Source organism: Eurypyga helias, unplaced genomic scaffold (assembly GCF_000690775.1).
Source record: "Eurypyga helias isolate BGI_N326 unplaced genomic scaffold, ASM69077v1 scaffold26622, whole genome shotgun sequence".
Taxonomy (NCBI): Eukaryota; Metazoa; Chordata; class Aves; order Eurypygiformes; family Eurypygidae; genus Eurypyga; species Eurypyga helias.
Window position 1 is genome coordinate 661 of NW_010238275.1, and position 14,441 is coordinate 15,101.

At 47.6% G+C, this 14,441-nt stretch overlaps 1 protein-coding gene across 1 annotated transcript in view; it reads right to left on the reverse strand.

Moving 5' to 3' along the window:
- Positions 1-224: 224 nt before the first annotated feature.
- SGSM2 (small G protein signaling modulator 2) overlaps positions 225-14,441 on the reverse strand; it is a 58,860-nt gene continuing 44,643 nt past the window's right edge. Inside the window, exons 14-24 of the mRNA XM_010147801.1 lie at positions 13,976-14,040; positions 13,391-13,536; positions 12,815-12,943; positions 8,748-8,930; positions 7,286-7,690; positions 6,475-6,599; positions 5,186-5,268; positions 4,615-4,724; positions 3,246-3,342; positions 1,909-2,076; positions 225-313 (exon numbers count right to left, since the gene is read on the reverse strand). Coding sequence (XP_010146103.1) covers positions 225-313; positions 1,909-2,076; positions 3,246-3,342; positions 4,615-4,724; positions 5,186-5,268; positions 6,475-6,599; positions 7,286-7,690; positions 8,748-8,930; positions 12,815-12,943; positions 13,391-13,536; positions 13,976-14,040 — 1,600 coding nt within the window. The remainder of the gene's footprint in view (positions 314-1,908; positions 2,077-3,245; positions 3,343-4,614; positions 4,725-5,185; positions 5,269-6,474; positions 6,600-7,285; positions 7,691-8,747; positions 8,931-12,814; positions 12,944-13,390; positions 13,537-13,975; positions 14,041-14,441) is intronic.

The window sequence follows — 14,441 nt, forward strand, 5'->3', positions numbered from 1 at the left end:
AAAAGATTCTGTCCCGAAGTACAAAGTGAGTGTAACAAGGACTATCAAACACAAACCTTAGCTGCTGAAGGAGAAGTTCTGGTTCTAAAAGTCTGTTACAAATCTCCTCGGTATTTATTACGTTACATGGAAGATGCAATTAAAACACCGTTCTGAAGCTGCAGCGCAAGAAACGCTCCATCTGGCGGCTCACGGGGTGGCCCACGGCGACCGTCCGCCCGTCATCACTTATTTTCTATCAGCGTCTGCACCTTGTAGACAAGGTCTCTGGCTATCCTCAGAATTTCCTCGGCATTATGATGCTCTGCCATTTCTAAAAGACACAGACAAACGTCCCGAGCTGTCAGCAGCAGAACTTCTCCGCCCCAGCACTGCTATTAAGGTAGCGTGAGCATTAATTAGTAACATTAGCAGCCACCCAAAAGCATTGCAGGGGTTTGTAGGATTAAAGACAGAACAAGGGGGTGAATCCCCCAGTGCTGCAGGTCCTGCCTCAAGGTCTAATCCGGCTGGTGGGGGTTCTCTTGTTGCAGACACGCCGGTGCCCTGCGAGGCCGGAGCAGGATTGGAAGCTCGGTACCCGCACGTGCCTGCCAACAGCCCTCCCGGCATCTCCGAAATGTAAAGGAGCTCAAGGTGCTCAAGAGGAACGTCTCAAGGCGGGACGAGTGCCAGAGCATACGGATGCAGAGCCCTCCCGTCCGAAACGTAAAGGAGCTCAAGAGGAACCTCTCCGGGCGGGACGAGTGCCGGAGCATCCGGATGCAGGTGATAAATACAATTAGGGGGGCTTCTTGTACACGGAGCGACGTGCCCAGGCAGCTCCACGTACAGACGTCCGCACCCTGTGGCCTGAAGGGCGATCGGGAAGTGGGGACAGGCCCGCATCCTCAGATCCACAAGGAACACTAAAGGAGCTCAAGAGGAACCTCTCCGGGCGGGACGAGTGCCGGAGCATCCGGATGCAGGTGATAAATACAATTAGGGGGGCTTCTTGTACACGGAGCGACGTGCCCAGGCAGCTCCACGTACAGACGTCCGCACCCTGTGGCCTGAAGGGCGATCGGGAAGTGGGGACAGGCCCGCATCCTCAGATCCACAAGGAACACTTCACCCAGCTTAGGCAAGTGCTGGGGTTTTTGTGTCTGGGTTTCTTTGGGGTGACTTCTTCTCTTTTGGTGGTTTATTTTTGTTGAGGGAAGCTCTGGAATAAGAGTGGCTGAGGCCAAACCAAATCTGGGGCTTCTGCAACAGGCGACTGAAAGTCACAGCACTGGTCGTTTAGTAAATTAGGGTGATTACACAGAATTGTTTCCAAACTTCTTAAAACTATCCTACCAGGGAGCCTTTGTTTAGGACAACCTTGCACCCTGCAGGTGGGAAGAGAGCTGGCTGGCTCCACCCCCGGGAAGCTGGCTCGCTCCGGGAGAGCACTTTGGAGCACCACGGAAGCCTTGGAAGAGGTTTGGGATGTTTTGCCTGGGCAGCTGCTGGTATGTTCTGGCCTCAGCAGGGTCAAGCCCTTACGCAGAAACAACCCGGGCGACCTCCAAACCTGCTGGAGACTTGTGCAGAAAACCAGGCAACGTTTTACCCCTCCCCATAAAGCCAGGGCAGAGAGGCACCACGGCAAATAGTTTTAACACAGCGCAAAGCTGGGTTTGTGGTAAAAACTGCCACTAACACCAAGGAAGCTACACTGCGTGTGCCAAGTCCGGTCTTCAGGAAGCGCGTGAAGATCTGGGCTCTCCGTGCGCACGGAGGGGGAAGGGATTCAGGGTTTCAAATGGCCAGGGGCTCGTCACGGCAGCAGGAACCCTGCACGACCGCAGACAGCCGCGTAAGGCAGGAGGGGTGAACTCTCATTACTTGCTTTTTATCAAAGTGGCTCTTAGAAATGCCTCTTACCGTTAAAAAACTTGATGATATCAGTGAAGTCCATGTTGTTATCACGGATAATCTCTCGATAAACTTCCACAAGTGCTAAGGCAATGAAAAGGACAAAATGTTCTGAAGAGATGTGCTTTGCTGCCCAAATAACTTCCCACACTGTAAATACATCCTCGTACAACAATTCTGAATGGGAATAAACATTACAAGAGCATCTGATTATTCAAACTGACCATTTGCCCCTCTCTAACTAACGTCTTACAGGCCTTATGCAGACACGGACAGTACTTGGTGACCCCTCCTTCTCCTCTCCCCTCTCCTCCAGCCTGCTCCCGTCCCTCACTTGTGCAAGTTGGGCAACAGAACCGGGTTTAAAGGCAAACGAAGAGCGAGCATAGGTGCAGACAGCCCAGGAGGAAGCCTGAACTGTGCGACCGCAGCACGGGCAGGCCCGTTGGCTCTAGGTCGGGCTACATGACAGGCTACAAACCTGCATGCGTATCCAGGGCCCCCTTCTTGGCTTTGCACTGGACCTATCAGCACTAAAGCTCTGCTACAATTAATTACACCCGCCTCAATTCAGAGAAGAGCCGTGGACGCTTCCTTGTCTTGAACCCTATAGGCTGGGCTTCTGCCCAGGCTGTGGCAGTGAGGTCCAGGGGTTGGGGTGTGGGGGACAGGCCACTCTCCATAGAGGAGTGGGTAGAGGGTTTACTATTCAGTTAGGAATCACAATTCCTACCCCCTCACTGATACAGCTCATAGTAAATAGCCGATGGATGTGTATCATCTCCCTCTGTCACCCTGTGTGTTCCAGGGTGTTCGAGAGGCACGTCTTAGGAGTCCTGCAGTCAGTCTGTAACTCAAAGGAGCTACTGACTCGCCTGGCAGCAAGACGGGTTGCTTGGTTATAAGCAACTGCATTTGTTGGAGGGGGGTGGGGGTGGCTGTGCTTGTGCAGGGACCCCAGGCTGCTCCCACAGTATATGAAGTACCTCACTCAGCAAAGTACAACAGCTCTCGAGCTGTTGCTGAGCTGCTCCTTGTTATCAAATGGATTAGGAAGGAGGTATCAAAGCTTAAAAAGGAGCGTGATCCATTTGGGATCACCTTGAGCAAACAGGCCTTTGCACTGCGGAGAAGCTTGGCTCCAAGCACATTAACAGGAATTCACAGCACTCCTTCCGAAGCGCTGATGACATTCCAGGGCTAGTTCACCTCCAAGAGTTGCATTGGCTTTCCTAGCTACAAACTCCCTTGGAGCCTAGCTGCTACTCACCATCCAGACATTTAGAACAAACACAGAGCTGCTCAGAGCTGCACAACTCTAAACTATAGGCACAGAACATTATTACCTCTTTTAAAGTCAAGCAGGAACCAGCGGTAGCAGAAGTAAAAGTGAGTGTAATCTCCATTCTGGTGCATCAATTCAAAAAGCTCCGAGTCTAGAATCTGAAATGGAAAACATCAGCTGTCAGTGTCTCGTCTGGAAGTAGCCAGGATGAAAGGTGCTGGAGCCTGGTGAAGACTTCCATGCTTCCATATCACCCAATCCTGCAGTCAGTTGGAGCAGCTGCCTAGCACAGACATCCTTCTACTACGTGTTTGCACAGTGCCTGGGACGTGGGTGTCCTGACACTGACTGGTGAAGAGTGACTGCTGCGCAGGCATGAGGGGACAACAGCCCTTCTGCACTGTCGTGGGAAAGGTCCAAGCAGCAAGTTACAGATCCTACTGGTTTTCTGCAAGTGGCAAATTTTCATTTTCCCACCCAACTCTGCTCTCAGACTGTAACACGGGAGATTGGGCGCAAAGACTGAAATCTGTCTATCCGGGGAAAAGAAGGAAGAGAGACTTCATCCCAAGTTTGTAGTTCTGATGAGCAGTGGCAAGTTCCATGCTAAAACACCTGAGCTCTCTGGAGCTGAACAACTGCTCATCCAGTATCTGACAGACGTCCTAAATGTGTAAGTATAGCCATCCCTCACAGATGTCATGCCGAGGGCTGCTGGAAAAGTAGGGTAGCGCTGCTTTTCCAGCAGGACCACTGCAGCCACGTGTTTGTGTGCTGCCTGCGTTTGTCATCCTGGCCATCTTCGCTGCTGACTGACCTCTGTTTTCATCCCTTCTTAATATGCCACCTGTCAAACCAAATGATGGCTTATCCTGAGGGTTTTCACCCTTCCTTATGCTAATCTTGCTCAGGTGCCCGGTGCTTTCTGGAGTGGCCTTAGGTCTGTCCACAAAAGGCCCGTTCAGCAAGCATCCTGTGCGAACACAAGGCAGGCTACAGTCTATTTAATCTGTAAGGAATTAAGTTTGTGCCACAAATATCAGTGTTTTCCCTTCCAAAGAGCAGTGAAGACTGGATCTTGCTGCTGTTCCTCACTGACTTCAGCTGGAGCTGGCGGAGCCGTAACCGGGAGTCATTACACTGCGTAGCTGGTGTGCTGGAGGCAGAACTTTGGGGGGTTTGTTTTGTTTGCCAAGTTAAGACCAGCTGACTTGCTCTAACACACACTCTGCATTGTGTCAGCACATCTGGCCCCTGAGAAGCAGGAAGTCTGATTGGGGCTGCATAAAACATTCCTACCCTCCGAGCTGTGAAGTACCAGACGAGCAGGAACCCCAGTCCTTGGAGTTCTGCCCTTCACCGTGGCATCAAGCTAGCTCTATGCCTCTGCCACCACCTCATCTTCTTTCAAATAAGATTAAGAGACTCACTTGGATTAGGGACCGCATGTTGGCAAAGTGTGTGTCCATGGCACCTCCGTTGGGGAAGTTCTGGCTCATCCTCTTCATCAGGTGGCTGAAGCAGCTGTAGGCCAGCTGATCTGCAGACACAGCGCAGAACACTCGATGTGGCTAACTGCGCAACTCCCCTGAACCAAAGTAACGTACTGCAGGACAAGGGAAAAACAGGGTTTTCCCCTTCGCTGTTCCCTAACCCCACCACCAGTATTTGGATGAAACAGGAGGCAGTACCTGACTCTGGACCATTTTTACTAGTTGTGTTTCAAAAAAACAGCTTACAGTTGAGTTTTCAGATTCAGCAACTGCAGGAACACAGCTGCTTTCAAAATCCACTAAAATTTAATCTCCAAGGCAGTGAGTGAACAAGGAATCCCCCAGATACTAATGGCAGCCAGTCCAACAACAGCCACACGTGGAGAAAACACACTTCCTTAGCTGCAGGTTTGACTCTGCTGGTGAGCGAGCCCTGGTTAACGCATACAGCGTTTCTAAAGAGACACCTCCCTAAAGACAACGTGTTCCAAGAGAAATCCCTTCCTACCGTTGTCCAGTATAACCATCAAAGGAGCCAGGAGGTCGCACATGCCTTGAACATAACCAACTTCTAGGTGCTCCCACACGTAACTGCAGAAAGAACACCACACAAGGCAGAATAGGGTTAAAAATCCTCTTGCTGCACAGTGGCCTCAGAAATTTGCCTTACACCTAAATACAACTCCTTTTGGAAGTGTCTTGCTCTAGCGTGCTGTGAAAGGTAAAGCTGGAAGTCCAGAGAACTGCAGTTCAAATCTTCCAGCACACTGGCGTAAAATGACAGCTATTCAGGGTAATTCCTAAAGGCTCTGTGAACAACCCGCGACGAGGACAGAGCAGCATGTGAGGGAGGTGTCTCTCGCTGCAGGCTCTTCATGTGTTGTGAAGGGGTAAAAGAACACGACCAATCACCTACTTACATGTGAACTAACTAATTCCAAACCTTTCCTGTTCCTCAAAAGCTAAATATTATATTGAAGCCTAATTTGATTACACGAGATCAAATCTTCAGCAGCTGTTGAATGCGCCTGTCAGAACCTTCTGACATTTCACATTCCAGAGCATTTCTCACAGCCCTGAGCTGTTTGCTGCTTGGACAGAGAGGACCAAACCTTACACACATGGCTTGCACATCAACAGTTTGGGGGAAATAAGCTAACAAAAGCTCAACAGTCCACTGGAAAAAAAACAAAACAGATTTTTCAAAAGTACCTGGGTTTTCCTGGCTTTGGTTTTCTTTTTTCCCCAAGTGGAATCTTGGTGTCTTTTCCGAGTGTTAAAGTCTATGACGCTTTCTGCTCCTGAGTGTGTTTTCGCTTAACAGCCCTCATGGCAATTTGCATTCTTACAAGCGAAAGCTGGCTTTCCAACGATTCCAGCTTGTCTCAGTGGTCAAAGATGCTGTTTTGGTTCTGTTTTGAACTGAAGATGTAGTCTGCCTACTGAGCAGATGACCCTCAACACTCAGTCTGGGCCCCTCACAGTTACTGTCACCTTTACAGCACAGGGGTGTGTTATCCTCAGGAGCAGGAAACCAAAGCTAGCAGTACATTCAGAGAGTACTGCAAGGTGACTGAAGAGGGTTGGTCTCTTCAAGTAGAAAAAGAATCTCAAGCTTGCATTCCAAGCTTGGGCCACCTGCCCTACCCATCCTCTCTAACCTACCACCTTTCTTCCTTCTTGCAAGTTTAAGTTCATTAGTGAGAATTTTTATACAGACTGTTATTTCATATTACTATACAGTTTATGGATTATGACAGAAATGTGAGAAGTAGTTCCATTTACAAGCTGCATTACCTGCACATGACATTTCGGAGCTTCTCCAGGTTATCAGCAGTAAAATACCAGTAATTCCGATCGCATCTCTGGACATCTTTGTCAATTCTGTGCAAATTTAAGGCAACAGTGTCCAATAACTCTATCTGGAGGAGAAAAGTTTTAGTTAGATCTGTTGAGTTTAGAGCATTCCCAGGACTTGGTGCAGACTTGCTCTGAGAATCAACAAACTAGAAATAGTCCAGCTACACTTTGGGCACATGAGAGAGCATGGAAATACGCAGTCAACATCAAAAATCCCAGCTAAAACGCGTACGCTTTCACTGGTAAACGTTCTGAGCCTGTCCTGTTCCCAAAGGGTTATTTCTAGTTGAACAACTTCAGCAGAGAGAGACAAGAACTCTGCTGCTAATCAGTGGACAGCAACGCTAGCAGAGATGGTGGAGTCTTGAATCTAGATTTAGGTTGCAGTTCAGTTTGGTTAAATGTGGGGTTTAGTTTGAATTAAATGACACTGAAATCTTTCAAGTCGTGTGTCTTCCACACCCGCCCCAGCCTCCCGAAATTGGTAGCTGCTAGACCTGTACCACATCCTTTTCCTTGCCCTCCTACTTGAAAAAAGACCCATCTTTTTTTTCTTACTGTCTTATTTCCAATCTAGCTCAAAAATCCAGATGAAAATATTTGGATGCAAAAATCCTCGGTTACCATCCCACCACCTGCAGCTCTAGTTTGGGACTGCCTCTCATTAAATCCTATCTGAAAAAGTACAAGTGTGTGCTAGGAAAGCAACGCCCTGCAGAGAGATGAGGATAGTTACGTCGTGACCTACTGTGTAGGACGCAGCGCAGACAGAAGCGACATCCATTAAGTAATCCACCTGGGAACACAGCTGCTCTTCTGATACAGAATCCTGAGACTGCAGAACGACTGACTTGGCTTTCTGCATACGTGGTATGCCTGGATCAGTCCTTTCCAGGTCGGTGCTAGCTTCTTCTTCAGCCCCGTCTTCGAAGGAGCCACTCTGCCCGTCATCGATACTGGACAGGATGCCCGAGGCCACAGAGTAGTTCCTCGAGGAGGGCAGCCCAGAGTCGGGGGAGTCAAACTCCACGGACTGTTGCTCTACGGCAGCTACTGCTGCTGGCGTGTCAGCAGACACCACGGTGAAAGTGGGGTCGTCCTGAGCTTTTGAGTCCCGCTCTGCTGAGTCCGTTTCATCTACAGATATAAAGACCTGGAGGTGGGCAAGGGAGACAAGATTCAGATCAAGGAGGGCAGAACAGAGACGGAAGAAATATTAATGTAGCAAACAAACCTCCAGCCACAAGAGAAATGACTACATTACTTCAGGGAATAAGATCACTGATTAATAGAGCTTCCCTGCAAGCCTAGAAATAATACCAATTTATCATTTCGTATCCATATCCTATGATGACGTCTCCTCCTTTCATAATCTTGAATAAGAAATACCTTGGAAAGCAGGGAAGCTTCCCCACCTGCAGCACCAAAACCATCTGGTCATTGCAACGTATCTTTGAAGACGACCAGCCCACCTCAGGCCTCCAGTTGAGTTACTGCTGTTTGAAGTCAAGACTGGCCTTCAAATTCTTTTCACCATGCAACCACTTTACCTCTTCTCTTGATAAAAAACTCTTTGTTGAACTATTCAAGTTCTCTTCTCTCCTGCCTTACCGAAATCAGTTAGCTAACTGTTTGAAGTCTGCATAAGTAGTGAATGCCCAGAGACACTTCTGGCACACACACACCAGCTCTCCTGTCCAATACCGTGAAAAGAAACCTCCTTGGTTATTCAAGTTACAGAGAGGATGAAGTCAGTCTGCCTTTACACCACTTAGCATCTCACCTTAGACTAACAAAGGTCCCTTCTCCTAAAATAAAATCACACCCAACCTGTCAATCAGGGACATCAGAGAATAAAAAATATGCTGTTAATAGTAGCCATCTTCTGCTCTATGCTGGATTTAAATAAAGGACCTACAAGTAAGAGATCTAGAAAGCTATTCCTCCACTGAGAGAATGTGCGGCAGGTGAACCTTAAAGTCCCTTAGGCAGGTCCTGCTTAAGAACAGCCCCAGACTACCCAAAACCCAGAGCTGCTCTCAGCTCTAGTCTGGAGACACTACAGCTTCAGTTTCTGCAGAGGATTCAAGTAGCCCCAGACCGATGGAGCTGTGCTAACCTAAGTCTCTGCTTCCCTGGGCTGTACCTCTGCAAATGCCAAGCCTCCCGCGCTGCCTGCACCATCCGGGCGAACGGGAGGGAGTACCTACATCGTTGCTGATGGTGGAATCCCTGTGAATCAGTCGCTGGACATGGCTGTCGATGCTGCTGCCCGACGAAAACTTGGCCAGCGTGGCAGAATGCGATTCCTTCTCTCGCTGCTTTACAATGACCTCACAGGCTTTCCACTCAGCCATGACCTTCTGATACCGCAGAGCGATGTCTTCATCCACCTGCAGACAGACAGAACTGGCCCTGAAATGCTGGTTCTCCTTGGAAGATGGCATTAGCAATGAGTGGAAGCCAGGAGGGAGATGTCTAAAACAACCGTAATGTCTCAACCAACAGCCTGAAGGATCTTGAAGCCCCTTGCTAGAGCACACATCACTCTGACTCGAAAGTGCCATGACTGGAGTAGCAAGATGCTTCTTATTTACTGCAGGGAATAAATTATTACTGTAGATGCTGGAAAAGATTTGCATGAGCATGTGCATGTGCTATCAACAGCACTTCGGCACTGTTTGGGCAAGTGCAAAAGTTGTCACCAGCTTTCATGTGAAACCTCACAAAGAAGTCAGATGCAATCCGATGGAGCAATTTCTGTCTCTAACCGGATTATTCCTCATTTCATTACACCTCCTCCTCAGCTCCTCTATTCCAACGCTAACATAGGCCCTGCAGTGAATTCTGGGCTTACAGACATCCGCCTGCGCAGAGTCAGATGCTGGAAGAGCCTCCTGAGCAGCAGAAATCCCAGCTCACACAGCCCAGTCTGTGGCTGCGCCGTGCGTGGCCAGATCCAACCACGCTGGTTCCCACAGCAATAAACCAGATTTTTGCCACTGCTGGCTTCCTCTGTCAAAAGACAGACACAGAACCCCCCTTTGAGCTATTAAGGGACAGTTATTACAAGAAGTAGTAATTTTACTTCTCTGTCACTTGTCAAGAGCTGAAGAGAACCCGCAATTGCGAGCTGGCTTCAGGCTCGGGACTTTGCTGGCTGGAGCACCAGAGCACTCGTGCTAGGAGCCGCAGGCCATTTGTCACTTGAGGTAGCTGGCGAGGCATAAATCCTAAAACACAAGAGTTAGAGGAAGGCTGGAGGACAGCCATGTTTGGGAGTGCCCCGGTACTGATGAATGGCTGCAAAAATATCATCAGAAGGCAAAGATGATAAATCACCCGTGGTGACTTCAGTTAAGGACTCAGTAAGTTTCCTGTAAGTGCAAACCCTATGACTGTTTTCATGTCATTCATTTAACAGACTCTGATGTTAAGTTTTAGACTCCAACAGCACATTTTTTTGAGGAGTTGGTTATTACTGTTATTTACTGCTGGTGTTGAGTAGCTCATTAGAATTCTGGGTAAGGTTGGGGGCACCCCAGTCTTAGTCTCGTAGAAACTCAGGGGAAAAAAATTTCCTGTAGGAGCTTGCATTCTGCAGATCAGACCTTTTATACTCTGCAGTGTATCTTTATGGATTTACTGTAATTCCTGTTGTACAAATGCACTCAAGTGTTTATCTCTTCTTGCCAAATCTCTTACGTTCTACCCGTATACATGCCTGTGAAGCTGTGGCTAGAATCCATGAGTTGTGGCTCCAGATCTCCCACTGTAAAAACTAAGTATCTGGGTCCTTTTTTAAGATCCAGACACATTTTCTATTTCTACACATGGATCATAAATCTGATAGTTCATCTATATACCTGTGGAGAACAGAGACAGCAAAATGCAGTCTATGCAAGAAACCTCCAATTTCCTGTATTTCTTGACAATTTGAGTTTATAAAGAGAGTAGTGAATGGAGCAACAAATGGAAATGTCATAAATTCACACTGCATCTGGAAATGCTGCAGTTTAGCCAGGTCACTGCCGCTGAAGCTCTGCACCAAGTTCACAGAAGTGTGTGCAGGGCAGTCCCTTTTTTCACCAAGACAGAGCTAAAGAACCAGTCCACGCGCTGCTCTAGAAGGACTGCTTCTAAAACTTGTGCTGTACGCCAAAAAGGGTGATTGCACAAGTCCCGTTGTAGAACAGACACACTTTCCAGCAGGACTGTGGCAATGTGTCAGCCTGGCTGCGTATCTGGACGTGCTTCTCTTCCGAGGCAGCTTGCCCGGCCTTCAGGAGATAAGGCAACCAGCAGGACTTGCTGCCCTCGGTGGTTTCCGAGGTACTCAGTCTTCTTCTGACGCTGACGTCCCGCTCAGCGCAACATTCTTGATGTACACACTACAGCCTAAATCTAAATACCTACAAAGATGACTGGGTTCAGGGTGAAGAATCTGGATGTGACCCAGTTTGAACACTTAAAGGGGTGGATTTCTCCAACTGTGTTCAGAACTGGTTTATAAAGATTAGCGTGAGGAAAAACAGGTCAAATTGTTGTAGCAATTTTTAGTAAGGAGAATGCTGCTTATAAAGTGCCCAAGACAGCTAATTTTTATCCATTGCAAGGCTCTAGGTCAGGCTGCCCTTCTGATCTTCAGGTCCTCACAGGGATATATAAACTACCCCTTGGAATATAAAATAATGGGGAGTTAGCAAATGCCAAATGTTTTGATATATCAACTGCTCCTTATCCATTTAATCCAGACAGGATCAGCTACTGCACGAGTGCTTCCTTCCTGGTAAAAACACTAGCAGAAAAGCAGATTAATGGGTTAATTATATTCCAGGGCAAACCTCATTACTGTTCCAGGCACTTCAGCAAACGTTTGGGTTTAGTGTTGGTTAGAAGCAATGTTTTACCAACACACAGACCCAGACCTCACCCACACGGCAGTGTCCTGCTATAGTCCGGTGCGAGGGAGAACATCCCTTTCCTCAACAGTCACAGCGTAAGCCTAGGGCAGTGTCGGGGTTTGTGATGGCAGAGGGGTGCTCCCACTGCACAGCAGCCCCAGACTGCAGGAGACCTTGACACAAGCGGTGGCACTTCCCAACCTGCTCATCGCAGCGGGCCTACACTTCAGTTCTTGCCCTGCATGATCTGCTCTGCATTATGGTATGAACCCGAGCCTGTTACACATCACCGAGGGTAACGCGTGAGCTTTGGCTCAGCCCCACAGGGAAAACACCACGCAGCATGCGAAGAGCAGCTACGCTGCAACAGGTCAAGGCCGGTGTGTCCTACCAGAGGCAGATGGAAGGCATGTAGGAGTACGGACCTGGAGTATCACTGCGTTTTCTCAGCACTCTGGCTTGGGACCACATCCAGTTTCTGTTCAGTACGTGTAGCTGAGAGAGGGCACGACTGGTTGCCATTGTGCTCTCTCTGTTACCAGCCTGGTTTATTATCAAGGCACCTGCCCAGTAATTGCAACAAATGGAGGCACCAAAGTCAAAAGTTGGTATTGCTAGAAACACATTAGCAAAGGAAAATAATGTAACTAAGAGATGGGCAAATTGTGGTTTCATTAATGGAAACTGCATACTTAATGCCAAGTTTCAGGCTGTGAAATAAGGCTGTGACATCACCTAGGCAATTATTCACTGATCAGTTTTAGCAGCATGGAGATATTAAGAGGAATAATGTCTCATCTGGAATTGCACCTTGTGTTTTACAGAGGCACTCCTTATTTCTAGCAAAAGTATAATGAACGTACAAATCAAACCTTCGTCTGGGTATTTTTAGCCTCTAGACAGTAACTCCAAGCGCACTTGAAAAGGTACATCTGGGCTGTTCACAGCTCCAATAGAATTCCACACATGCAGCTGCAGTATCGTGGAGATAAAGTAGTTATTTCAAAGAGCATTTTGAAGTATAACTCAGCCAACACACCATTTAAAAGAGGGATGACTCAAATTACTATCCAAATATCCATGTCTCCTCATTTTGTAAGTGACAAATCTGTGAAAACAGGATTTGCTGAAGGCAAGCGCATGTCACAGGCAGAGGCTGAATGGAGGTTTCCTGACTTCAGTGAAGAACTCCCTTTTAGTGATTTTCAGACGTGGTAACATATCACAATCCCTCTACTAACGCGTGTCACTCATGTTTCCAGTAGCCTTTTTCCCTTAGGAATATTACGCAACAATGAAGACTAACACTCGCTATTGAGAAAACACAACCTATTCTGCAAACGTAATTCCCATCCCTGGAAAGCTGCGCTTACCTGGTCCATTTCCTTTTTGGCCATGCCGAATTTATAATGACCTAACAAGAACGGCCAGACTTCCTTTCGAATCTCATGCTGTACCCCACCGTAGTAAACTCTTCTTAGTAATTCCAGCTCCTTGTAGTTCTACAGCAGGCAGGAGAAAGAGGTATTGAAGGCAGCACATCTTCATTGTCCTCAGGCGTGCTCACACACACTTCATACCATGTATAACGACAGTGAAATGCGTGGACGGCACAAGTAAATTTTGCAACTTGATGCACACCTTTAGGCCCCTAGTTCAAACCCAGTCTAATACAAGTTGCCAAGCCTCCCACAGAATAATCTAACTTCTAAGAGACCAGAGGAGCCAGGAGATCAGTTTCTTTGCAGTTAACTGGTACCTCTGCCATTACCAGAGATATAAAGCTAAAAGAGTTTTAAGAACAGACTCACTTTCACTGGAAAGAGGAGTGATCCTACGAAGACTAGAAAACACCTTTAATACTTCCCGGGGTCAGTTCTAAGGGATACCACGCTCAAGGCAGGAGTGCACGGGAGCGAGTTTACTTAGGAAAGCATTGTGTTCCCTACCTTCTTGTCCTTCTGATACTTGCTCCAGACCTCTTTAGTCAGGCCTCCCGCAGCGCTGGACGGTTTGTCGGGTGGGACGATGGTGTGGTTCACGAGGGCAGAGAGATGCGTTCGCACTGTTGACAGATGGCGGCAGTAGGCAAGCCCTGTGGGTGGGTGGGAGGTAGACTCCTGTGAACCAGCAACCTACCTCACAGCAGCAGCCCCTTTCTGCAGATGAGGCTGTGAAATGTTAAAGCTGCCACTAATAATCCTATATGAACTAAGCTTCCATTGTGCTGTATAAGAATGAAGAATGGCAAAAAAGCCAAAGATTGCATAAATCTTACAGTGGAATATTACGCTGCAATGTAAAACTACATTCTGTCTTCACTAAGCAACAGGTCTCCCACTGCTATATGTGAAACCCACAAGTGATGCAATCGTGAAGCTATGATACTTGAGGCGTGTCCACCCTCGTGTCCTGAGGTGATCTGACGCGCAACCATAACTTTAGGGTTGGACTGCTTTCTAAAACAAACATCGCATGTTTTTAAGATAAGCATATGGATACCACAAGGGCTGGATATAAGAACCTTCACTTACATCCATAAAAGGCTCTGGAAACTATTTGCCTCTTCATGCTTTCACACAGCATCTTTAACGGAGTTCTGCGGAGACACGTTAACATGACAGGTCACGGGGACGGAGATGAGGAGTGTTATGCTGATCCCTACGACCTACACACAGCAGTTCTCTCTCTGCACCAAGACTTGTTCAGCAAAAGGACAACAATAATGACAATTGTTGACAGAACAGATTCACCTGGCACGTTTAGCTACAACTGCTGCAGGTGCACTGTAGCAGTCCTTGTCAACCCAGATTAATTGGTGCCCTTCACTGTAATTGTTAATGACTTGTTAAAGAAAATGCTTCCAGGGCAAAAATATATTAAAGTAATCAAAAGAACTACATGCTGTTTTTCTATGAAAATGTGACTTAAGAGTAGTTTAATCTGTTAGTTTTAATAAACTACGTTTCTTGCTGTATAACTGCCATTTTTTTATAATAG